Here is a 27,061-nt window from a genome sequence, read left to right on the forward strand (position 1 = left end):
AACTAATGAAAGGATGTTACTCTATCATAAAGTACTCTATTCTAATGAGCTGAAAATTTCCTTTCTGATCTCCACCCCCTGCAGCCTACCCAAGTTAAAGAACTAGCACAAAAGAGGCAATGACCTAATAAATAAAAATTGGAAAATATATATTCTCAAAGCAAAGAATCATTGGATAATTCCAGTATCAATTGACCCTGCTTTGCGAGTACACTTGGTATATTATTTTCTTAAAATGAACAATTTTAAGTGCCCAATCTCTTCTACCAAGAAACTTTCTGCACATAATAGAATCAGTTCAATAATTTTAAAAACTGAAAATCAAAACAAAGACAACTGGATGATAAAGTGAAATAAGACATTATCATTCTTGAAGGTTGGATGTCTTAACTTTCCAAGTGACCACTAAATTATAGTTTTTATTTCATTAATCCAAATATCGCATTAATGGTATTCTTCATGTATGGTAACTTAACCCTAAACTAAAACACACATATTTAAAGGCCTTTTAAAATTGAATACTTATGATTGCTCTGTCCCTAGTTGTCCAACCAGTGTGACTTGCCATGACTTAGCTTACTGGTACAAGAGCCAAAATTACCTATTAACTTCTAATTTACTAGACCATAATGATTTCTTCAAACTTTTTCTGAAAAACAATAATCAGAAAAGTTCAGAAAATATGTGCAATGTTTAATTATCTAAGTTTAAAAAGTGTATTAAAATGGTTCTAAATACATATCCAGAGCAGACTCATAAAAATTACCTTGCTTGATGATTGTTATTGGGATCAGCTTCCTTGGGACATATGCTGGCTGAAGAGAGAGGAAGAAAGTCAGCTTTTGAATTAGTGCTAATTTTTAAAAATAACAAACCGAAGAACTGGATGCAGCCCTTTGTCTTCAATGAAGTCTCCATGACAATGGTTTAACAGCTGCTGGAAAGATCTTTAGTACATATATATCTGCCTCTACTTTATTGGACTCCCCTTCTTTACCCCCATAAATGTCCAAAGATTTGACAGAAGCAATTTCTTCAGACCTCCCATTACTTTACTTAGAAACTGCAACGGAAAGAAACTAAATCTTCTGGATTGAATACTAGCTTATTTTCACTTCATTTCAGATGTGACCCAGTCAAATTCTGTCTTTACATTCCCTCTCAAATAGATGTTAAACTGTGTATCTTTCTAAACCAAACAACATCATTGTCTGAATGTACCCAATTGCTGCCGCTGCTACTGCTACACGCAGCACAACCACCAGGAGCTCCTGATGCCATGCGTTTCCTGGCCCAAGAAGGTAGAGCTGGGAGTCAGATCCAGACGTTCCTACTTCCAAACACTTAACCGTTCTGTACATATTTACACACAGGGGCCTCAGAATCAGGAGGGCAGTTCCCAGCAGACTGTGTGCTTTCTCCTCTCCCAAATTGCCTCAGATGTCCCACAGCAAGTTTTAAAATCATAGAGCTGCTTGAACTAAGAACAGGTATAGTGTGGACTTTAAAGGGAAGTCATCACCAGACATAACTGTGAGCCAAGGACAAGGCAGACAGGGAGAGACATGGGAACAGGGTAAGAGAAAGGCAGAAAATTATATAGAGAAGAATTAGATTGAGTAGAGAGATAATCATAACATTGATTTCTTATTGCTTGATCTAAAGTGCACACATAATACAGATACTCTACCTACCGGACCTGTTGATAACTCAGGATGTGCTGAGTGAGATACTTACAACATAACTGTGAGCAAAAGAGACTAATGTGTAACCATTTAAATAAATGCCATTCTCTTAATAAAAAAGGGCCACAACACCAAGCTTACTGCTGGCTATTCTTATGTTTAAAAATAAACAAAAGTTTAAAAATAAAAGTTTACTATTAAGGTCCTTATGTTTAAAAATAAACAAAAGTTTACTATTATCAGATTATTTTTAAAGAGGAGGATCTATACCAATTGGCCCAGTGCTATAGACTGGATGTGGCAACCCCCACCCAATTCAAAGGTTAAATCTTAATCCCCACTGTGATGGCATTAGGAGGTGGGGCATTTGAGAAGTGATTAGGTCACCAGGGTGGAACCTTCATAAACGGAATTAGTGCCCTTATAAAAAAAGACCCCAGAGAGCTCCCTCCACCCTTCCACCATTTGAAAGCACAGCAAGAAGATGGCTGGCTGTGAACCAGGGAGTGTGCTCTCACCAAACACCAAACACCAAACCTGCCGGCCCCTTGGTCTTGGATCTCCCAAGCTCCAGAACTGTGAGAAATAAATGTTTACCATTTAAGCCACCCGGTCCCTGATGTTTTTGCTACAGTAGCCCTAATGGATTAAGATGCCCAGCAACCTAGCCTAAGGAATTAATCAAAGTACAAATAATCTTTTATGTGTAAGGGTGTTTTTTCCCCAGAGTAAAACAACCTCATTATCCAAAAGCAGAGGTTTATTAAATTATGGTTCAAAATTTTGACACGTATTTAATAAAGTAGAAAAATATGCATAATATAAATACAAAGGATATAAATTTATATGAACATAACCTAATTTTATAACAAATATGTAGACAAAAGGCCAGAGGGAAATAGATCAGTGTTTTTTTTAAGTTATATTTATAAGCTGATACTAATTTTATTTTGAATGCCTTTCTCTATTTTCCAAATTCCTTATATGAATGAATTACATTTATAATTAGAAAAAGTTATTTTAATCAAATCTGTTCAGCTCCTACATATGCTTCTGTACTGAGTAGCTCATACACTATTGGTAGAGAGAGAATGATGTAATTTGCACATGATTTTCCCAGGCAAGGGGAAGGGGAAAGGAGAAATAGAAGCATAACCTTCAGCAGAAAAGAAAAAAAAAAATCTCAGCTTTGATGTTGCACTGGAAGTAGGATTTCTCTCATCTTTTTCTTAAAAAAATTAAAAGTATGAGCACTTGCACACAGCCTTCCCTAGAGAGGGACAGTCCGCCCCATGGCACTGCCTCCTGTGTCCACCTTACTTCCACCTGTCCTGCTCCAGTGAAAGGGTTGACAGTCCATGGCCTCTATCATTTCTCAGAAGTTTGAACATCTGCTGTGGCGCCTCCAGTCCCATGGGAGCCACTTGCCAGAGAAGCCTCACCATCTTCGTGGATACTAAGAATGGTTTTTGTTAGAGCTGTGACTATATAGTTCCAAAGATTTTTGAATACTTTATTTTACTGAATTTAGTGCCCATTTTGCTGATTGTGAAGTGTTTCAGGGAGACATCACACTATAGCAGAAATGCCTACGTGGTGGTGTGTTGAGCCTTTGAATTGCATTATCCCAATTTTCATTTCTTTTGCTGTGATGATTTGTTTTAAACAATTTTTTACAAGGACAAATGGAAAGTATTTCACTCTTCACGTTAATGGAACAAAGTTTCTCTTCAAGTTCTTACCTGAGTACAGACCCATGTTCTACTAAGACGATGGCAAGACTATATATACAATATGTGCTGCCAAAAGCTAAGGAAATCATTTAGCTGCAGAATGAAATTCTTTTTATTCTTTCTGGACCTATAATTACTCTCTTGCCTAATCTGCAATCCAAAGATGCACCAAGACTGGACTAATGAGCAAGTAGCTGCCTCTCTGTAAATAGGTTTCTAAAGGGCATCAGGAATGTCCCTGTGTGTCTGTGTTGAAGGCTCTAAAATTCCCAAGAAGAAATCTGTACTGTGTGAGAGTCCTTTCCCTAAAGGTGTTTTCTTATAAAAAGGTACCAGTAACCTACCCTGCCACCCCAGACTTGCTGTTATGAACACCGATCACTGTGTATAGGAATCTCAGCCCAGCAGTGTGGGGTGGGGAGCGAGGCAGTGCGAGTCCCACACGCTGCTGCAGTTTAGCTGAGAACACTGATGTCTACAGACACCACCCTGGTTCCAGTTTTCTTTCTTAGGTCATTTCCTTGCTGACTCTTTTCTCTGCAGCTTGCTGACCCCCATTCCTGCTGCAAACCTCTACCACTTCCTTCCTTAGCTCTCAGCCTTCCACACTCAGCAAGTATTTTTTAAACGTTTACTATACACCAGGAAGCAAGCATATTTTCTTCCTGCTCTTTAAGAGCTGCATTATTTTATTTTTTTCTGAGTTTCAAGATACTCTGTCCCTCAAGAACCCAGGTTGTACTATATCTTGCGCAGGGTGACTGGTTAAGGGAATTCACTTTTACTATTTTTCCTGGGAACGTTGTGGCTGAGTATCCAGTTGGTGAGATTCAAGGGAGAGATTGGTACTGAAGTGGTAAAAGGCAATGTCCTGGTGATCAGTTCAGCCTTTTAGTCCTGATTTGGGAAAGCCTCTGCTTATCCAGAAATAATCACAGCAGCAGCTGCCGCTCAGGATGAGGGACTGCAATGCCCTACATCATACTAACTTCCTCCTGGGACTATTTTCAAAATTAGCTTTAATAAAAGTAGTGAGGAGACCAGGATGCTATTCTTTGCAGGCTATTTTTTACTGCTTTGTCCACTTGATATTATTGTGGTGTCAGAATATTCACTGTAGATTTAACTCAATGTTCAGGCTCTGAGATAAGGAGGAGCTGTCCATCTGGGGAGTGGCTAAGGGTTGCTCAAAATAAATTTCAGTGGCTCAAGAGCCAAACCACATGAGAACGTGGGCATGTTACATTCTGGTTTTAATTCACTTGGGGGATGTTCTAATGAAAGTTATGAAACCTACTGATTCAATCTAACATCTGGTTAAAAGGGAATCTAACATTCTACTTGCGAAAGTCTTCATATTTCTGATAAGCTAGGGAGGAATCAGACATATACCTTTGGTGACATCGTTGGCCTAATTATAAATTTTTCAAGTTTCTGCTTAGGACAACAATTGCTAAGAATGGAAAGACACCTTATGTTTTACTGCACACAACCTTAAGGTGAGGATAGGGACCATATAGTATTTCTCCCTATGCACTTCACTTGTCTAATAACTATTACACTTTAAAAAGGGCATCATGTCTTTTTTACCAATAATAGATGTGGCTTTTTAAGAAGATGGGTGGTTCATTGATGGAAAAAAATTAACGGTGAAAATAGATGTCATATTTTAGGGCAACACTGAATCTAAAGAGATTTAAATTAAACTTCCATTTAAATATCTCAGTTGACAAATGCTACATACTGTACTTCAAAAATTGATTGTTCAGAGGACTAATTAGATAACTAAGTTTTTAAAAATTATAGAGATGATATATTAAAGTTAGGTCTTTTTAGCCAGTGTTCACTACTAGGTTTTATTATATTTAAAAAATTTTAAATATTCAATAGTAAACATTTAACCTTCATAAAAAGAGTTCTAGATTCTCAACATGGACAAAACAGCACAATTATCATAAAAATGTGTTTTGGGTTTAATTACATGAATCTCAAGTAATACATTTATATTGAAAGAATCATGGTTTTGTTTATGCATACCCCTTTTCTCTGATTTTTCTAGAGGTATAATCAGGGGTAATATTGAAAGTATTTTACAACTGGTAGAACAAAGTCACTAACGAAACAGAAGAGACCCCTGCTACATGTCCCTGGCACAGGTGTACTGGGGTGTGCCAGAAGAACCCATGCTTACATACAAGATTACAGTATAGTCCGGCTGGCGTGGCCCAGCAGTTGACCAGTACCCTATGATCTAGGAGATCACCTTCGATTCCTGGTCAGGGCACATGCTTGGGTTGTGGGCTTGATCCCTGGTGGGGGGCGTGCAGGAGGCAACCGAACAATGACTCTCTCATAATTGATGTTTCTCTCTCTCCCTTCTCCCTGCCTCTCTCTGAAATCAATAAAGATATATATATTTTAAAATACTCATAAAATATTCATCTAATATATCAAATCAATTTTTAGAATCAATTCTAAGTGGCCACATAAGATGGTCAAGGCTCTCCCAAGTGGTTTCTCTTCAACTTTCCCATGTTCCTGAGCTACCCAAGAGCACAGATGGTGATTTGTAAAACATTTCTCTGCCCTCCAGAATGTTAACAATGAAGAAAGCCTCACAGAGAAGCCTTAAAATATCTTTTCAATTAATTAGGGTTTTCCATTAGAAATAACCAAGAGTTTCAAACTGCATCTCCTCAGAGCTGGCTGGGGGGTGCCCCACCCCACAGCTTGAAGTGATAAAGGATCTGGCTCTGTGCCACAGACGCAAGAAGCTTCTTCCTGACTCCTCTTCTCATGGCTATTGTGATGTGAAGAAGAAATTAAGTTCCTTGGGAGTAAAACCTCAATCATCTTTCCCAGTCTTGCTGAGTAACTCAGCCTAAATGAACTATTCTGCCAAAAGAAATACAAGTTCCTGGGAATATGATCAGATGACATCATTGAGTCACATGTAAGACAAAGCATGACAGCCAAGAGGCTGGGAGATAAGAAATGCTTCCTAGGAAACCATTCACAACAAGGCTGAGAATTGTTCTAGAAGACAGTTCCTGTGATTGGATTTGAGAGAGAGAAAGCCAAAGGGACCTTATGGAGTGGCACAAACCAATACTTGGTACTAGGCCAATAATTGACCAGTTATTTGGGAAAAATATGTAACCTAATCAATATAGAACCTCACTACACACGACAGAGAAAAATCAAACTCACATAGTTTAGAGTTTAATTATTGTAAAATCAAACCACTTATACAACTAAAAAGGGGGGGAATATTTATCTGCTCTCTGGGTAAGGAAGGGCTTTCTAAACATATAATGCAATTAAAGACATGACAATGAAAACGACAAATAATTTGATTAAGCAAATTTCAAGACTTGACTACTTCAAAAATTCTCATAAAGCTGCTAACAAATGTGAGAATAATGCTTCTAGATGATGTTACAAAGGGTTGATGTTCTTTAACCTATGTCTTTAAACTTTTCAGTAAAAACACCATGAGATGCCCAAGATAAAGGTCATTAAATAAAAAATGCAAATGGCTAATAAACAAGGGAAGAAAGTACTGCTTTATCAGCAATCAGAAATAGAAATCAAGCATTTTTACACTATTACATTAGCCAGACATTTAGTGATGAAATACATGTTGATCATCAGGGTACTATAGCAAGATGACTCTGATACACTGCTGGCAAGATGGTAAACTGGTGTAACCTTTCTGGAAAGAAATCTGACCATACATATTAAGAAGTTCAAAACTTTTAAATATCTAAATAGTTAACGCCCACGCTAAGGATCTATTATAAGGAAATAACCAGAAATGTGAACCAAGACTTATGATTACAAATGTTCACTATAACATCACTTACAATTAAAAAGCCATTAGAAATAACTTAAGTGCCTACAAAGTCAAAATTGATTGGAGAGGTGAAAGCATGTTTAGAACATGTAATACACAGCAATGAAAATTATGTGTATGAAGAGAATTTAATGACATGAAATATGCAATATCATATTTCAGCTAAGTGAAGAGTGAGATAAAAATTATGTATGTAGCATGATTTTAATTTTATAATAAAAATATGCTTAGAAATAAAAATAAATTCTGAAGTTTTAACAGACCATAAATGGTTTTATACTAGTCATTTGGCACTGTTATAGGCAATGTTAATATTTCTTTTTGCATTTTATACATTCTAAATCTTTAAGTATTAGATAATTAAGAAAAACTAAAACTTAAAGAAGGAAGGAAAAAAGAGCAAGAAAAGAGAAGGAAAACAAGGAAGGGAGGGAGGGAAAAGAAAGAAAAGAAAGAAAAATAAAAAGATTCATGGCTTGGAAATGCATCTGCCATCTCCTTTTTTATATTGTTATTTGAAATACATCAAAATACTTTCCTGGGCAATCATAGTAATCTGATAATCACAATTAGATAATTCCCCAATACGCACACTTTTCTGCCAATTCAAACCACAGAAACAGTCACTTTAGCAAGATTATTTCTCAGTCAGTTCTATTTTATCCAAACCCATTTTGTCACTGAAAAGAATTCAGCATTTTTTTTGTATTCCAATGGCGTATGTACTACATTTTCCCCCTGTGGGGCTACATGATCAACGGAGTATTCTGTGGACTATTTAATTCGATATAAAAAGCTACCCATCCATGTACATCATGCACACATTCAATAGAGCAGCTTTGCAAGCATGAGTAGTCTTTGCATGTCCACCTGACTATGGGCTATTTCCCTGGCCAAATACCTAGGCACCAAAGCTAGGACCAAACTCCCCTCTTCTCACCAAAGTGCCTCCTCTACCTTCTCAGCGACATAATGTCCTTCACTCTGTAACTGGGCATGTGGTTTAAAATGCAAACATCTGTCCGGCCAGCGTGGCTCAGCGGTTGAGCATCAACCTATGATCCAGGAGACTGCAGTTCGATTCCCCATCAGGGCACATGCCCGGGTTGTGGGCCTGATCCCCAGCAGGGGGTGTGCAGGAGGCAGCTGATCAATGACTCTCATCATTGACCTCTCCCTCTCCCTCTCCCTCTCCCTCTCCCTCTCCCTCTCCCTCTGTCAATCAATCATTAAAACAAAAAAAAGCAAACATCTGTGTGATGGTTACAACAATGGCTTAATTTATAACAGGGAGTACATAACTGTTAGGATGCTTCATGAAGACAGACTTTGAAAGGTAAAAGGAAAGAAGAGAACAAGGGACTGAGTTGCTGAAGTGAGAGAGAAAAAGGTGTCTAGAGGGTGGCAAATGCCTGGCACACAAAATATACAAACACTTATTGCACTAAACAGAGGCTGGGCCATTAAAAAAACAAGGCAATTGCTTTATCATTTTGAAAAGGGTTGGCTCTTAAGTAGGAAGTGATAGAAAATAGGGGAAAGATTTGAACAGTAGCAAATGTAAGTAGAGTATGTACCAATTTGTTCTTGGAACATGTTATAGTAAAAAAAAAAAATCCACAGGACAGAAGATAATAAGCATAATCTCAAAACAGCTGGAATACTGAAGTACTGGGTAACTATACTGAATAGCGAACTTTTAGATCTTTAAACAAATTAAAGATGATCTTGTCTTATACATCCTCCTGTTTTCTAAAAAAGAAACTAATTCCTAAAATGTTAAGTCCTTTACCTCCCCCCCAAACATAGCTTATCAGCTGATCCAGGCTCAGTACCTAATAACAGGACTATTTCCTTATGTAAATAAAAATATAATGCAAACACAATTAAAAAAAAAAAATTCTGGAAAATAACCTCGTACTTACCACTGTGTTTGCTTGGTCATAGGTACTTTGAATTTTCCCATTTACTTTGTTTATACCTGACAAAAAACAAGGGGAAAATGGCATTATTTTCATTTTTCTTGTTCCTAAATCAAATCTTACTAATCAGTATGAAAACAACGACAACTTTAGTTCTAACTTGAGCATATTATTTTATTTACTATCATTTAAAATATGGTTTCCAATAAAGTTTTTGAATGAAGGCATAACAGGAAGAAAGCCCAGGGCCCCCCAAAGTCTTTTTATGTTCACTTCTACTGGCCTAGCTTTCTGTCTGAACATTTGCACACATTATCTTTTGGCTAAGTTGGTGTTCAAAGGTCAGGGATTGATTTAAAATACTACAATGGCCAATGACCTGTTATCAATAGAGGCATCAAATGTTACCTTGTTGTTTTTTCTTTTTAAACACTTGTTATAAAAAAAGGATCCTGGAATATCAATCCTCAAAACACTGTTTACTTTTGTGTTTTCTCAAATACTAGAAGATGGGAATTAACTCGTCTATTACACAATTAAGACATAATTAAAAACTTGATCATTAGGGGGAAAAGAAAAAAATTACAGAAAGTAAGATAGCTCCAGGTACTTACTTCCAACAATAGTTTTGTGATTGAAAATCTTACTCCAAATTCCACCTTCTACGTTGTCTTTCACTCCAAATTCATAAACTGTGTTGGGCTTTAGGTTTTCTACAATTGTTTCAGTGGCTGGACAGAGTTGAAAAACCCATTTCTTTTCTTTATCTTTTTCTCTGTAGCGAACTGTATAAACTCTGTTGAGAACCCAAAATATGATGCTTTAAAATCACAGGGAGATTCAGAATGTTTTAAGTTCCTTAATACATCCCAGACTCTCTTCTGCTCAAAGGCTATATTTAACATTAGCTTCTGTTTCAATTTTTAAAAAATTTGTAGAAAACATTTAGAAATACCTTAATGTGTGCTTAAGATTTTAATTTCCAACTGCAAGTCAGGGGACTGTGCAGCAGCACAGGTTTGGCCTGACAGAATTCAGATTGCTCAGTTCTATGATTGCTACTTTGCAAAATTAAAGTTGGGAAACACTGGATGTTCATTTTCTTTCTAGTTATGCACAGAGTAGAACATAGGCGTAATTTAATGAATGCTTAATGTAGTTTCTTAAGTGTATGGGTTCAAGCTTTTCACCCCATGGAAGTTGCATTAGAGGTAATATCATTCAATTTTGTAAAAGACAAACCGGAAACTCTAAGATGCGACCAGGGCTGCATTTCAAAGGTGAAATTTTCTTACCATTATAAACAAAGAAGCAAGGCCAATGGCCAAGCGAAGAGTACAATGAGAAAAATCAAACAATGTAAATTCAAGATCACTGTTACACATTTGCTTACAGCGTCATAATATTGCAGACATATATAGCGCAGTAATGATAATCCCCCCACACTATATTTTTGCACCTTTATCACGTTAGGTTTTACATATATTATCCCATTTAAGTGTCACAAGAACATCTGAAGAGGTAGAAATTATTAATCCCATTTCACAAATGTGAAAATAGAGTTTTGGAAAGATCATTTAACTTGACCATTGTCACCCAGCTGGTGACTTTTACTAGTGGCAATGGCAGCACGAGAATACACAGGAAGATTCCTCTGGCTCTTCTCTAAACAGCCTCACTAAGTGAGGCGGCAGATCAGGAAAGGGGACATCATCCCAGCTGTATACAGTAATGAGAATAAATGAACTAGAGCTACATATAAATATGGATACATTTTACAAACAAAAGATTGAGTGAAAACAGCAAATTACAGCCTAGCCAGGTGTGGCTCAGCAGTTGAGCATCAACCTAGGAGATCGGGGTTCGATTCCCGGGCAGGGCACATGCCACAGTTGTGGGCTCGATCCCCAGTTGGGGGTGTGCAGGAGGCAGCCGATCAATGACTCTCTCTCATCACTGATGTTTCAACTCTATCCCTCTCCCTTCCCCTCTGAAATCAATAAAGTTTTGTTTTGTTTTTTAAATCCAGCCTGTCAATTTTTTCTATTTTCATCACAAAGCCTTTGAAATACCCTCTCTTGTATCAAGTTTCTCAGGAAAAATAAATATATAAGCAGCTAACCCTTCTCCTCTGCTTGGGTCAGCTTTCTACCCTTGTCACATTGGTTTACATGATAACTGTACAATGTAGGGTAGTTATAAATTCTAAAAGAGCACATAAAACTACTTATCTATAAAGTTTCCTTGATTTTAAAGCAAAATATAGGCCTTATGATAAACAGTGCTGTACAACCTGCACACAGCAGGTAGTCCATAAATATTTCTGGAATGAATAGAATAGATACTTAGGTGCTCAAAGGGTCATTCTAAACTTAGAATGTGATTGCTCTAAATGGCCAATGATTCAATCACCAAGTGATACTGGTTTAGACAATTAGGGCTACAATTGTATTTTGCAATGGTCATTGCACAAGGTTTTACTTACCAAAACTCCTATAGAATCAGTGCAAACTGAAGGAAAATACAATAAATGTCTACGTTGCACATGTGCAGAGGGCTTAAGATTTTTTTCCAGTTTATCCACACAATAAACTTTGAAATGAGCAGAGCAAGAATTGCTAAGGAAGAAAAGGAAAGGCTGAGAAGTGTCTAAAGTCGGATAACCAGTGAGAAAGCCAGGCATATGGTAAATACCTTTTATGTTGCATTGGACTGTCTTTCTACTGTGGTGCTTGGCAAAGGAGATGGTAAATGACAGGTAAAATGATCCAGAATGGAAGTGTGAAAGGCATCAGAATTCCTTTTAGCATTATTTAAGGCTTTTTATCTTTTGTTTTATTTTGTATTTACCATAACATATAGTCTCAGACTTCCCATTATTGTCTGAGGACATCCAGGAGCAAAAGTTGATTGCATCTTTTCAGTGGATGATTAAAATTGGGCACAGGTGCATGGAGAGGCAACAGGTTGATTAAAAATTCAGCCTGTGACTGTCATCAGAGCAGACCTCTGGAAAGCCTGCCTCTAGCAATTTGTATTTTAAAAACATATCTAATATCCTAATTAAATAGTAAAAACCTGTTGCAGGCAGTGTTTGGTTCCGCTGGCACTACTCTGCTTTGATGTCCTCCGTAGTCTCAATACTGACAAGAATTGTTACTAAAGCTTAAAGAAATCCACAGCTCCTCCAAATGTAGTAGAGAAGGCAGGTAGTGGCCTGGATACTTGTCAGCTGCAAATTAGTAGCATGACCTCAGGGGAGTCTGTTTGCCCACTTGTACATAGATTTTTCTCCATTGAAAAAGAAGTGGGGTTGAACTAGATGATCTTTGAGATTTGTTACTAAAAATTTATTTTAGCTACACATCAAACACTCCAGTATAATAAAATACAAAGGCAGAACACAAGGTAGAAACCTTCGGAGGTAGAAACTCCATAAACAAAATTTGTGATGTAGCTGGCAGTGAATTATAAGTGGAGCAATGGAAGAACGTCAAAATCAAGTTAGTCTTTCACAGACTAGCCTAGCCTGATGCCCATGGCTGGCCATCAATGGGCTTTCCATACTTTTTCAGCAATGTTTTTATTTCTATGTAATTAACTATTATATTTCCTAAAACATCTATTCCACACATTTTTTGCTCCCTTCACAGTACACTCCTGTCACCCCCTTCACCAATGTTCTGATTTCTGCTGTACAGTGACTATGACTACTGACATAAATTCTGTCCTCACTCCCTTCCTCTCCAAGTGTCTCTCTCCCCTTCACTCTCTCCTTGCTCCTCTGGCTCCAGAGTTCTCTCTTCTGAAAAATAAGCGACTTGGTAATTTTATTCCATGTCTTTACTCCATCTGTTTTCCAACCATTCCCTTGATTCTCCAAGAGACCTTTCTTTGAGGTTTATTTTTGTTTTGATACAATGGAAGATGTTTAAGTATTTTTCATTGTACCAAAACACAAATAAAACTGATGCTTGCTTCTTACCACTGCCACCATCTAACACAAAATTTCTTTAAAGTAATCCACTTTCTATCTTCTTACCATTCGTAATGCCTAAACCTCTTGCAATGTGGTGTCTGATTGTTAGTATAGTAAAACCTGAGGCTCAAATCCAATGACTTAATCCTCTGTGAATTTCATAACTACCTTAAAATCCGCCCATCTTTCTCAAACCTGTCCTAATTCCTCTTGATTTCCAGTTCCTTTTCCCATCATGTCTAATCAGTTTTCAAGTCCAGTTATTTTTCCCGCATGATTCCTCTTGTACTTGTCTCTTGTCTATTCCTAAATAGGGTTTATGGGCCCAATTTAGGCCATTATCTTTAAACTCTTGCAATAATTTTCAAACTGGTCAGCAATTTCCAAAATATCTTTTCATTATTACCTACTGCTGGCTGGCTTAAGCTCAACAAAATAAAGAAGTTTCTAGTAATTTCAGTGCTATCTAAAATGAAATAGCTTGTCTGAAGCGGTAATTATAACATAACATGTTCTGTTATAAATAATTATAACAAGACAAATAATATCAAAAACATCAAGACTAGTAGAAAACACAGTAAGTACCATTTATTGAGTACTCACTGAATGCCAGATACTATGTTAACATAGACACATTTTATGGTGTCAATTCATTAAACCTGACAACCCTATGAGATATTACTATTATTATCCCCATTTTACAGATGAGGAAGCCAAGACTTAAAGCATGTAGTAACCTGACCAAGGCCATTCAGCTAATAAGAGCAGAATTTAACTTAGGTTAACCTGACCAGAATTTGTACCCTCAACATTCATGCTGTTGCCATCCCTGGAGACATTCGCTGCAGACTCTGGATGGCAGATACTGCAGAGTGTGTTCAAGGGCTAAATGGACTGGCTAGGTGATTTTTAAGGCTTGTTCTTGACATTCCACTTGCTTATTATTAGTTTATACACGTATTGAGACCTGCTATTGAGATGGAGGGTGAGTGGGACGCCATGTATAACTTCAAAAATGAGCTCATGGTGTAGTGAGGGAGGAAGATGTATGTATGAATGAAACTAAAGAAGGCAGGATGGAAAGCAGAGAGTGCCGAGGGTGGCTGTGTATGGCACCTTGCAGCCGCAACTTGTAAACTGGACAGCCTGCATTTTAAATCCCATCCTAGTGAGTGATTTAAAGCAAGGCATCCTACCCAGGGCCAAGGAAAGCAAAGTAGGACAGATTCAAACCTCATGTCAGGAGCAAGACTCTCATTTCTTGAGATAGATTCCTAGAGATTCTATGCTATCTTTCACCAGGCAGTGGGGAGCTGGTGGCGATTCTTCAACAGGTGAATGAAGTTGAGCAGTGAAGAAGGAAGCCAGATTTATGAGCAGTGGAAGAATCAGAGAGAAACCAGAGTCAGGAATCTCAATATGCTGTAGTCCAGATATGAGATAAAGCAAAGAATCATAGAAGAATCAGAATAAGGAGGGAAAGAGGAACAGATTAGAATTCTATTTCTATGAAAGAATCGATGAGACTAGACTCCTTATGGGATATAAGTGCCAAGGAAAGTGTAAATAAAAATCGAAAACTGAATTTTCAAACTTGAGAAGGGGGAAGTAAAAGTGATGGGGAAAGTGTAGAAAATAAAAGTTTGGTTTGAGTTTGAGGTGCTGACCACCATTACCTGGTTAATCTAATGAAAATATTCCATGGGCAGCTAAAAATACAGTCTTAGAATTTTGGAAACAGGTCAAGGTCCCAGGTCCAGCATCGGAAGTCATGTACATCTTTGCCACTCCCACTGTTCTCTGGAGAACAGCCACATCGGCAATTCCTGGGAGCTCTTAGAATTGCAGACTCTCAGGCTCTTCCTCAGGCCCATGGAATAAGAATCTGCATTTTAACAGGATCTCCTAAATGACTTATATGCACATCAAAGTGTGAGAAGCAGTGTTCTAGATGGAGGTAACAGTTAAATGACAGGGCATAGATGACGTGAGCAGGGTACACAGAAGAAATCCAAGGACAGAACTCTGTCCCATATTTGGGAGGCAGGATGACAAGCTAGAGAGGAGAAAGAAGGTAGGAGAAAAATCTAAATAAAAATGTAAAAGAAAGTTCAAGAATGGATGAATGGCCAACAATTCCACAGAGAGGTTAAAAAGGATAAGAACTGAGAAAATTCTACTGGACTGAGCAATTAACTGATCACTGATGACCACAAAGAGAAGTTTCAGTGAGTGGTAGGGAGAAATGGAAGCCAGTAAAAGGGAATGAGACTGTAAGGGTGGTGCGGAAATCAGGACTATGTGAGCAGATCACTCTAAGAAGTTTCAGAATTAAGAGAAGAGGTTAGAAAGTAGCTTGGAAGATATAATGGGATCAACAGAAGATTTTGAGTTCAGGTAGGAAACTCTGGAACATGTTTGCAAGCAAAAGGCAGGGCACCAAGGGCAGCAAAGGGGCAAATGTAAGAGAGAAAGGCGTACAGAATACGGACGGGGTTTGATGATCAGCAAGCCTGAAGTCCACAACGTGTCCCATGAAAGAAAAGAGGTGAAGAAAAATTTGGGCTAAAGAAAGAGTGAGCTGATGATGGATACTCTAAATTTCCTCAGTACTGCAGAAGCCAGGATGGATTAGAGTAGGAAAAGAGCCAGGGAAAGTAGCCAGAATGCCATTTCCATGATCGGGGTGGAGTGGCGAGTATCTGGATTGGAATCACTGGCATGGAGATGGAGAAGTAAAAGATACTTGCATGTGTGCTTCTCAAAGTCAAAACCAACATAACTTGGGGGCTCATTAGTTATAGGAGATGAAAAAAATGAGTCAAGTTTCAAATTAGGATGAGTTCATTGCTGTCCTGTTAAGTTTCAAGTAATGGTAAGATGCGAAAGTAAAATGCTGACATTTCATTCTTTGTTATTCAGCATATGGTTACTGAAGGCCTGCTATGTGTACTGGGTGCTGGCCCCAGGAACTGGAGAGATAATGGTGGTTATGACAGATATGAATCTGTCCTCACAGAACTTAAAGTTTACGTGGCAAGACAAGTGGGTAACAAGGCATTGGGCTCATTCAGGAGAGAATCCAAAAATATTGAAAATACCTGCTTCTTAAAAACTCGGGGGGGGGGGGGGGGGAATCAACAGCCTGCTCTGGACCAGCTAAAATGGCTCTCATTCTGCATTAAGAGCAAATAAGTACAATACGAAAGTGTTAGAATGGGATTTAAATGAATGATAAAACTTTAATAAGTTGGCAAAGAAGCTAGAACTAAAGCAATCTTAAACGACTTAAGTTGGAAACACGGGAAGGAAAACATAATGGTGAAATAAATTTTGGTTAAAAACATGTTTTACTCTTCATCTGGGCCAGTTTGGAAAGCTTTTTCTTTTCTTTGACCTTAGATTTATCGAGGACATGTGTAACATTCTTCCATTCACAGTCCATTAAGAACAAAAACTGTAAATTAAGCACATCTATTCTCTAATGTGAACTCAAAACAAGATCTAAAACCAGGGGCACCCATATGGACCTATGCTTATAGGAGTAGAAACATGCACCCCCAAGGAGTAAATCAACATTTCATCAGTATTTCCAAGTTTAAAGAAACAAAATAAAACAAAAAACAGTGGTTTTCTCACTGGAAACTTACTACACAGAACTTTGACATAGGAAATCCAAAGTTAAAGTAAAAAACAAAAACTTTTCCAATAAATTATTTGCATTTGTATAGGATAAATGAGGTTATCCAACAAACCACTTTTTTTTTTTTTTTTAAATAGGAGACTCTACATGGGGGCAAATATTAGAGTTCAATGGATTAAAATAATATCAGTTGGGATTTCTGTAGCAAGCCAACGGCATTCAGATGTCAATGGTTTTATAAGACAGTCCTGAAGGAAAACTTCGGCTGCATTAACCTTCCAATTTTTGAGAAGCAATCATTTTCTATAGCTCTCATTGCTTATTCTACCTACTAGATCAGTCTAAATTCTAAAAACATCTTCATGCTCACATGAGAGTGAATTTCTCCATGTCTGATTCTAATTACACTAATTTAGAGTTGGCTGCTTATATTGTGTACAGTATTTCCAGAGCTTTTAAATAGGGACAACTATTTTTTCGCAAATACCACAAAAACTAAAATGTCAGCTCTTTATTAAATGTACTAACTGGGGAGAAAGGAGGCATGAGTAAATGAAATTCACAAATACTCCAAGTGCTTCTCTTTAGTTATTACCATTTAATTCTTCCCTTTTAGTCATGTCTTAACAGCTCCCTATTTGTCAAGGATGCCTTGATTCTTTGACTCACTCAAGTGGGAAAGCTTGCATTTTGACATGCTATTATTTTTTTTAGAAACATTATTCGAAATGGATTTATTTTAAATATTGTGATTGACAGGAATGAGTTCATCTATTTGATGAGAAGAGCCCGGGTGCGTGAGTCAGGGGGAGGGGGTGAGGTGCATTTGGGGTCTGAGTAGCTTGGGCCTGTGAGTCAGCTGCCTTGATTAACATCCTAGCTCCACTAAGCCATCTGCTCCTCTACCTTCTCCACATTCGTTATCTGCTTGTGCTGTCAAACCATGACAACAGTCATTAGATAAGTTCTTCCATGGAAGAGTCAGTAGGACCAGGTGAAACTGAAGGAAAGGCTTGAGGACGGGGGGAGGAAGTCATACCCAAATTATGCTAGATAAATTTGCAGGTTACTGAACCTCAAGGATTTATCAAGCAAGTTGGATAACCATTAAAATCAACTACATTTTGCTACAAGTGTACCAAATTTCCCTCCTTTCCTCCCTCCCTCCCTTCCTTCTTTCCTTCCCTCCCTCCCTTCCTTCTTCCCTTCCCTCCCTTCCCCCTTTTTGCCTTTTTTTTTAAATAAGAGACTAAAAATAGTATTTTTTTTTAAAAAAGCAGTTCATAAATGTTTGTTTTTTCAGCATTGGCACCCTGGACCAATCCACTAGAAACTAGAATTATCACAAGAAAGCATGTTCTTCCAAGAGTCCATTTCCAAACAAAATAAGTATGGGTTTAGTAGTGGGTGAAATAAAAAATATTTCAGATTCTTTTAAACATCTCAAAATTATCTTTCAAAAAATTTGGTTTTTGGCAATACCTTCTACATGCCTCTTCCCAAAAATTTTTCCTTCACAAGTGTGGGAGGGACATGTAAAGGGAAATTTAATTTTTTTCTTAGTCTAGATTTCCTAATCAAAGTCACATGAAAGGTACTTTTGAGGACTTAAACATTTTTAAATGTCTTTGTTTTTAGTTCAATTTAGACAAAGAAAAATAAGCACTGCACAAATAGATATTTGGGCAAAAAGTACATGAAAAAGTGCTCAATACCTTAGTACATGAGACATACATATGAAAATGGTGATGAGATATGACTACACTAGAACTAAAATAGAAAATACTGACAACCCGAAATGCTAGTGAGAACGTGGAGCAACCTGAACTCTTCGCATACTGCTTGTGGGAGTGTAAATAGAAATGTAAGGCAAAAAACAAAAGAAAACAAAACAAAGTTGAAGATATCTTTTCTGTGAACCAGCAACCTTTCCATCTTTTAACAATCTTTCCTAACTGCCTTCAGCCTCATCTTCTGAGCTTTTGTTATACTTCTCACTGACACTCCCCATTTGCTATGGGGCTTCTTCTCCCTTGTAGCTGCTCTTTGTTAAGAAGATATACTCGCATGTGTTTCTATTCAGGTAGGTGACAACTCCCTTAAGGGTAGGTGTGTGTGTTCCCCTTACACCCAGAATAGGCTGGGCAGCTAAGAGGTCATCTGTAAATGCTGATGCTCCTGATATTTATATATTCTTCTAAAGCATGCATGAATACTGTTAAAAGCAAGCATTAATTTTCCAATGAAAAACAAAGTCTTCCATCATGATGAATTACCTGTCATTGGGACAGTGACTCGGCAATGTCCAGTCATGGTGTGGATTAATGAGGAAGCCCCACGACAGGAAGACGGAGCTTGGTGTCAGAGTGCCAACCACCAGCTGGAGAGGCTTGCGAGAGCGTGTTTTGCCTACGGAGATAACATACAGGTTAACTCTGGTAACATTTAGTGTATTTTCATGATTGGGGTGAAATGCATAAAGATGGCTCTTTATATAATGCACAAATATTAATTCACTGACAATGAATTTAAGCATGAACCAAATGAAATAATCCTTTTTGCTATTTATGTGTGTATATTGTGTGTGTGTATATATAGGTATATATTCATGTATGTGCAATACATCCATATAAACTATATCCAATTATATCTAGTTTTTATTTTCTTGTGAATCAGGGATGAATATGGAGATCTTGGCTATTACCAGTGAAATAAACAAGCACGCACACATTTCCACATGCATATACATACTTTAGTCACATATACATACATATGTGAATGTATATATACCCACTCCATTTCTTTTACAGAAAAATAAAAACATCCTTGTTTTTTTCCTGGTACTGTGAATTAGTGTGAATTAACATCTAAGAAGAGAAAGGAAAGCTTAGCATCTAGGTTGTAGGCTACTTTTTTTTTAAAAACCCTATTTAGAAGTGAAAAATCCCTATTATACCATTAAAATAAGAGTATTTTTTACAGTGGGTATCTAATTAGAAAATGTGCATACCTTTTAATAATGCTAGAAGAGCACAGGAAGCACAGTGTTCTGATGAGACTAAGTAGATTTGTGCAAAGCCTAGAGTGATGCTGATAAACCACTGTAGATTCTTTTCAAGTATATAGGGGACAGGCATTTGCATCTTCAAAAATATGTGAAACAGCAAGAATGGAAACAGTGAAAAAGAGAAGGGAAGATCCTCAACCACAGAAACCAACACTGGCTCACACACACACACACACACACAAAATCAAAGTGAATCAAATACAAATCCAACAGCAGACTTACTAAAACTGCATAGAGCTAACACAAAACATATACAGTTGTATTCCCATTGGTTCCCCTTTCGTTTCATGAGACTACGGGTGTTGCATTTGCTGTAGGACAACTTGTGTTATCTTAACCTAATGCAGTGGGAACCAGTGGGTAGGAACGCGCCCATTGTATGAGCTTAGTGGCGGTTAGCTGAACCAAAAGCCCTTGAAAATTGTGCCATACCATTACTTACACTAGATTTAAGTTCTGCAAATTGCTATTCCAGTGAAAAACCTTCTGAGCCCAGAAAATGCATAGCCTAGTGATGACAGATTGCCTCACTGTAACACAGCTAAATTTTAAAAATACATTTGAAATAATTTTCAATGATAGTTATTGTTTACTTGGTTGCAAACATGCATTTATATGTCTCTGTAGATTTTTCCAGATCCACTCATAGTATCTTGTATGATTGTGATTCAAAGGGTCCAAGTCTGGTCCCCGGGGGGCAGAGGGTGCAGATTAGAATCTGAGGTGAGGGTAGGGGGCACCTGTAGTTGGAAAAAGCCCTGAGGTGATTCTAGTATGCCTTTTCCCACCCCTGAGTTGATTTTCACTAATATAAATATAGGCCCAGAGAAGTTTCAAGGCTGACCACGGTCACACTGAAAGTAAGGTCAAGACTCAAATCTAGGTCTCCTACATTGTAATCTAGTTTTCTTTTTACTACGTTATTGGTTTAGCTCACAATGTATGAATAGAATGACACTTAGACATCAAAGATACATTTTTCTTGCACAAGGAAACCTAAGGCTTATATGACCCATCAAATAATTATTTCACTAAGTTTGGATTTTAATACAAAATTATTAAAAAATTAACATTTATGTGATAGATACAAATATAAAATAAATGGAAGTGAATCCATTGGTCATTATATCATTCTCAAACGCAGATTACAAAAACAAAAATTGTATCTGTTGCTTGAAAGGTGGGGTATTGTATTCTGAGCAAGATGAAACAATTTCCTGCACTGGTCATTACAAAGTGAAAACCAACTTCTAAGGCCAGTGTCATAGAAGCCTCGAAATGAAATAAAATGAAGTTATAGGAGCTACTAAGGTGCAGTCACTGTCTTGACTTTCCTTATATGTTTTTGTATATTTGCATTGTGATTATATTTGCATTAAGAAACAGTTCAATGAATATGAAAGCAGAACCCCATGGAACCAGACTCATCCTCCTTGAATTAATTGTTAAATATTTTGAAATAGTCATGAAATATTGAGTATATTTATTTGGAAGAGTATGGAAGGCTGCCTGGACAACTAATTAACAAGTTGTAAGAAGTGATCAAAATTTTCCTTGGGCTTTGGGATAATATAAAAGGTCATGAAAAGGAATGTGTATTTTTCAAAATGCTTGACCATTTATTGCTTCTCTTAAAAGAGTGGAAAACAACAGGAAGGGAAGAAAGGGGAGAGGATTGTGGCAACTGATTTCTGTTAACCAGGCTTGGTTGATACATCTAGGAGACAGAACACACAGCTGCCGAGGGCCCCTTTGCCGGGTATATTTAAAGATCTGTATGCTCTCCCCACCCATTTCATACCTTAAGAAAGATGTAACAAAACAAAAAACAAAACAGAAGAAAAAAGATCCTTTTTGTGTGTGGTACCTAGTGTGCTATAAAACATAAGTATGATCAGGAAATAACTATTTTGAGAACAGTTCACATTAGAAAACAAGATCAACTCTATCTACAGAGTTAGGAAGGTGTGGTATCGGGTGGTAAAATCACATTCTCAGCTCTACTGGTCCCTCCTTATAGCAATGGCCAGTTCGTTTGATCCAAGAAGAAACTTCAGTAGTGAAAGTGGGGCAATTTCAAGGTTTCTAATCTTCTTCAGTCATGTGGAAATGTTTCCACTCGCTTATTCATATGGTATCTATGTTCCTAACCCTGGGAAGATGGATGTTGCATTGCTGTTTCAGGAAAGGAGTCCTTCCATATTTGACTAAATAAAACCTAAGTTCTAATCCATTTAACCCAACACATATGAATTAATGCCTTTAAAAGTTAAACAGTCTCCTTCAGCAAAGGTTAGACATCAAAATTTGCCTTCACAATCTGAAAGGCACAATAGCAGGCATGCGCTCACACATTTCAAAATAGAGACAGTCTACCAGGAGCAACTCTCAGTGAACACCGGCTATGTGCCAGGCCCTGTCCTAGGTGTGGCACATCCACGAACTCAGGTAATTCTCACAATGACCCTAATTATGCAGCAGAAAGAAGGCTCAGAGAGGGTCGATCATTGGCCTAAAGCCCTGCAGTTTGCATGTGGTGGTACTGGGATAGGATCCCTAGATGTCTCCACCACCAGGCTATGCTACTAACCTGTTGACCCAGAGCCTGCTGCGCATGTTCCTTCTACTAATCTGCATTCTTAAGGCCTCGCCCAGGGCATGGGTTCTCCATGGGTAGAAGAGAGACTAAAAGCCATAGTTTAGAGTTAATAAACAAAACGAATGAAAAATACCTGAGCATGACTTCTTTCGACTTGGTGGAGGGGCAGGTCGCACGACAATCAGATATTTAGGCTCCGCATCTGGAAATAATAATAAGTATTTATCAATAAAATTCTTTGAGAACGAGCAGCATTTGCCACAGCACACCCATGTCCTGACTCAGTGCTCCCTACTTTAGTCATGGTAACCACAGTGGATGAGAGGCCCAGGAATTCAGAAAGTTAATACTTCCTGAGTAGTTCAGTTTAGTTCAGTTTTTAAAATGAAAATTAAATCCAGATTTTCAAGACCGAATGGACAGGGGTAGGGGGTAGGCCTTTCTTCATCAATCCTTTCCCCTGCAAAAGGATTTTGAAAAAATCAGATCAAATCTATTCTGTGACCTTCTTCCTCACAGAGGGTCAGCCTGATGCTAAAATCAGAGGACAGTCCTACTTGCATAAGACATGGTCATGTCACCTTTTGTATCATCTGATTTTGCTCACTTTTGTGAAGATATGAGTATTTATAATGCCTTTTTTAAAATTCTGTTGCATAATTTCTCAGCCAGTTTTCATATCTAAGCAGTCATTTTTATGAACAATTTTTAAACAAACTCACCATTTTAGGTTATCATTTTCACCTAAAATATGCCAGTGGAAAATAAATTAATAGAGAATCTTTTTAAAATATTCAAGTTTTTTTGTTTTTTAAAAGAATTTTTTGTTTTGTTTTTTAAAATATTTTTATTGATTTCAGAGAGGAAAGGAGAGGGAGAGAGAGATAGAAACATCAATGATGAGAGAGTCATTGATCGAGCCTGCAACCTGGGCATGTGCTCTGACCAGGAATCTAACCCCTATCGCCTGGATCCTAGGTCGACGCTCAACCGCTGAGACACACCAGGCCGGGCAAAATATTCAAGTTCTTCATAAATGATGTTTAAATAATCAGTATGTGCTAACTCAATCATGAGCTAATTTATCAAATGATCTTTTTTAAATTGATGTTTCCAAGATGAATGGTTGGCTTAAATATATGTAATAGGTCAAATACACTTTGGGCATACTAAATAGCATTTTATAAGCAGCTCTCCTGGATTAACTAATTGATGGGTATTGTCTACAACATTTCTTCAGTAACTTTGGATCCTGAAACTCATTCTACTCCAAGTTTTTTTTGGATGCTGTGGTCAGCAAGAGTTCACCCCTACTTGCTCAGGCAGATCTCTGCTCTTTGTATCGTTTTCATTCTGGGTTCACAGAGCTTCCCTCTGAGTTTGGAACAGAGGCCTTCTCTGCCCAAGGCTTACAGAGCTGACCTCATTCTCAAAGGCAACCTGGCAATTCTACTGCCGTTAATGACTCGAGCCTTTGTCTTTTCCTGGACACCTCACAGCCCTATCTGCTATAACGTGCTGGGTAATTACTGCTGCATAAAGTAAACCAGGGACCTTCTTGAACTGACTTCAGAGCTTTGCCTGTTTGTTTGGTTGCCTCATGAGCACAACACAGATAAAGGAGCATTCATTGTGTTTCAGAGTCTCATGTGTTTGAGAGCATAGCTTGTTTATATTGGGAGTGCACTTAACCTAAATCAACAGTCCCGATGGTAATACAATAACCATTTCCTGATTTTATTTGGGATATAAAGTGATATAAGTATTAAGAAACTACCATGTATTGAGTACTTTCTATGTACAGGATACTTATTAAGCACTTTACATTTATAACTTAATTACTGCTCATGGCAATCCTACCTGACACATCTGTTATCACCCCAATTTGTAGATAAGGTCACTGAGGCAGTGACCTACAACTTGTACAGTTCCACAGAGTCCCGTGCCCAAAAGGGTCCCAAGCTTGGTTTAATAACCTGCTGTCTCCATCTTGCAATCCTTAATACTTTATTTTTGACTTTGTGTTTTGCAAGGGAAGTTCGATGGGACTATGGAGCATGTGTGTTAGCAGAGGAGATGGGAACAATATCCGTGTCTGCAGTTCCTCCCATTCACGTAAGCATTCGAGATGCCCCATCAGCCCAGCATTTCAAAGGAGCCATGATTGTCTGGGAGCTCAGCAAGACTCACAGGCAGAACAAGGTAAGCATATGACATCTGTGCCTGAGTAAGGGGGCCTGGGAGGGGACACTGCCAGCTCTGTGAGGACACTTCCCATTTGAACCAGAACTTGGTTCAATGCAGAGAGCAGGCAATGCCTTTTATTCTTTAACCCTCACCTGAGGATATTTTTTCCATTGCTTTTCAGACAGAGTGGGAGGGAGGGAGGAACATCGATGTGAGAGACACAGACTGGTTGCCTCCCACATGCATCCCAACTGACGGTGAGTGGGGTGGGGGTGGGAGTGAACCTGCAACCCAGGTATGTGCCCTTGACCAGGAATCGAACCTGTGACCCTTTGGTGCGCGGTTCCACGCTCTAACAGCTGAGCCATACCAGCCAGGGCAGGCAATGGCATTTTAAGAAACACAAATGAGCAAGGAATCCCAGCATATTCTTTCTTACTCATGTCACTTCTTGTATTCACCAACTACTTATGCTGAAAATGATGATGCTTAGAAGGGATTGTGAAAACAGCCCCTAATTCCTTTTCTTTTCAGTTCTTCCACACTCACAAGCAAGGTGAAGGTGGAGTATTGGTAGAGTGTGCACATATCAAACATGAAGTAAAACACTGAGTTAGTTTTGCACATTTCCACTATTCTGGTAAGAATGAAATACATATATGCATGTATGAACCACAAAATACAAACTGTAACTTCGGTGATCCTGCTTAGAAGTTAAAAGCTCTTACATTTGCACTTAAAACTAGCGTTGCACAATATAGTGATGAATGGCAAAATTCATACTGATAATTAAAAAATTTAATTTTTGTTTACCTAAATGACATTAAGTATCAAATAAGATAACACCATGAAAGTTGAGAGAGAAACTCCGGAAGAAAGGGAAAAACTTTTATTTTGGTAACTTTAATGGCATGTTTTTCTGCTTTTTGAACCAGGGACCCTTCATTTTTATTTTGCACTCAGCCCTGCAAATTATGTTGCTATATTAACTTAGTCCTCAAAATGCCCTTTTGCTAAAACTGTGGAATTCAATTCTAGAAAACAAAGCTAAATCCCCATTTTTCTTAAATTCTCCTCACTGACACAGCTTCTTAGAGCTAGCCTTTCCTTTCCTTCCTTGATACACACCAACTCCACTATGTCTCAGTGGTTTTTAAGAAAAGACTTGAAATACTAGAAAAATAACATACATGATCCAAGACATACAAGCAATTTAAAAGTAATTTTTGTTATGATCACAGTCGTTTTGCATAAAGCAAAGGCTGTTACAGCTGATTACAAATTGGAACAGATGTTGGGATCTGGGTGCACATGCTGACTCTCTGTTCATTAAAAATGTTCAACATTCATATATTTCAGCAGCTTTTGCACTTGATTGGTAACACAGACATGGAAAAATAAAACTGAAGAAAAAGATTTCTATTTCTGTTCTGAGCTATGAAATTCTTTGTGGATTTGTAGCAACCTGGAAATCTAGACAACGGCAGTCTGATCAGAAATTCTAGCAACACATGCCAAAATACATGATTTTTTCATTTAAACAATGTGTTAACTAAAATGTCAATGTAAGAAAATTTGTGTGGAATGCAGTTAGTTTAACAAACTTCCCATTCCTAATAGGTAAGCCTATGCAACGTTGCAGCTACTTAAATCTACTTAATATTTTTAATGTTCTATGGTGGAGCATAGAGACAACTTACTGTTTAAGGAAATCTACTATTGAAATCATTTATAAGGTACTAGAGGTTTTGATGATATAAATAATCCTCCCATAACTGCTCTGTTTGACAAACCCTAATTCTGTCATTTTTATTAGAGGACATCTGCCTTGCAAGCCGTCCTGTTTTAGAATGCTGTCACAGTGAGGTTTGCCTCTGCCATGTAACTTTCCACACAATAAATATGAAATAAGCCAGGATGATCCTAAAGGAAATCAGGTAAGTGACATGAAAAAGCTACCCTGTCATCTTTTTTCACAATTTGGTTTCATGTCAAACTAAATTTCTGGGCATAAGAGCATGGACTCTGGAGCCTGGAAAATCCCACTCAGCTAGTTACCAAGTACAAGGCGAAGTACTTCACATCTGTGCGCCTTAGCTCTCTCATCTGCGAAATGGAAACCATCACAGTACCAGCTACATGGGGTTCCTAGTGATGAGTAGCCTATAGCCCTGCCGAATACAAAGTGCTAATGCAATTTTAGCTATCATGATGAGGATTTTTTTTAATAGCTAGCACTTTTTAAAAATTTTATCTTTATTGTTGAAAGTATTACAGATGTCTCCCTTTTTCCCCCATCAATCCCCTCCACTCCACATCAGCCCCACCCCAGGTCTTCCCCACACTCTCGTCCGTGTCCGTGCTTGTGCCTATATGCATATACGTTCTTT

At 37.9% G+C, this 27,061-nt stretch overlaps 1 protein-coding gene across 24 annotated transcripts in view; it reads right to left on the reverse strand.

Annotated features, from left to right (window-relative positions):
• The window catches only part of ABI3BP (ABI family member 3 binding protein), a 213,298-nt gene that overhangs the window by 117,113 nt on the left and 69,124 nt on the right, over positions 1–27,061 (reverse strand). For all 24 annotated transcript variants that reach the window (XM_081137863.1, XM_081137873.1, XM_081137874.1 and 21 more), the window contains exons 3-7: positions 22,618–22,686; positions 19,095–19,227; positions 9,811–9,992; positions 9,200–9,255; positions 767–815 (exon numbers count right to left, since the gene is read on the reverse strand). In XM_081137863.1, the coding sequence (XP_080993989.1) occupies positions 767–815; positions 9,200–9,255; positions 9,811–9,992; positions 19,095–19,227; positions 22,618–22,686 (489 nt within the window). The remainder of the gene's footprint in view (positions 1–766; positions 816–9,199; positions 9,256–9,810; positions 9,993–19,094; positions 19,228–22,617; positions 22,687–27,061) is intronic.

The sequence above is a fragment of the Miniopterus schreibersii genome (assembly GCF_964146895.1).
Source record: "Miniopterus schreibersii genome assembly, chromosome: 5".
Lineage (NCBI taxonomy): Eukaryota > Metazoa > Chordata > Mammalia > Chiroptera > Miniopteridae > Miniopterus > Miniopterus schreibersii.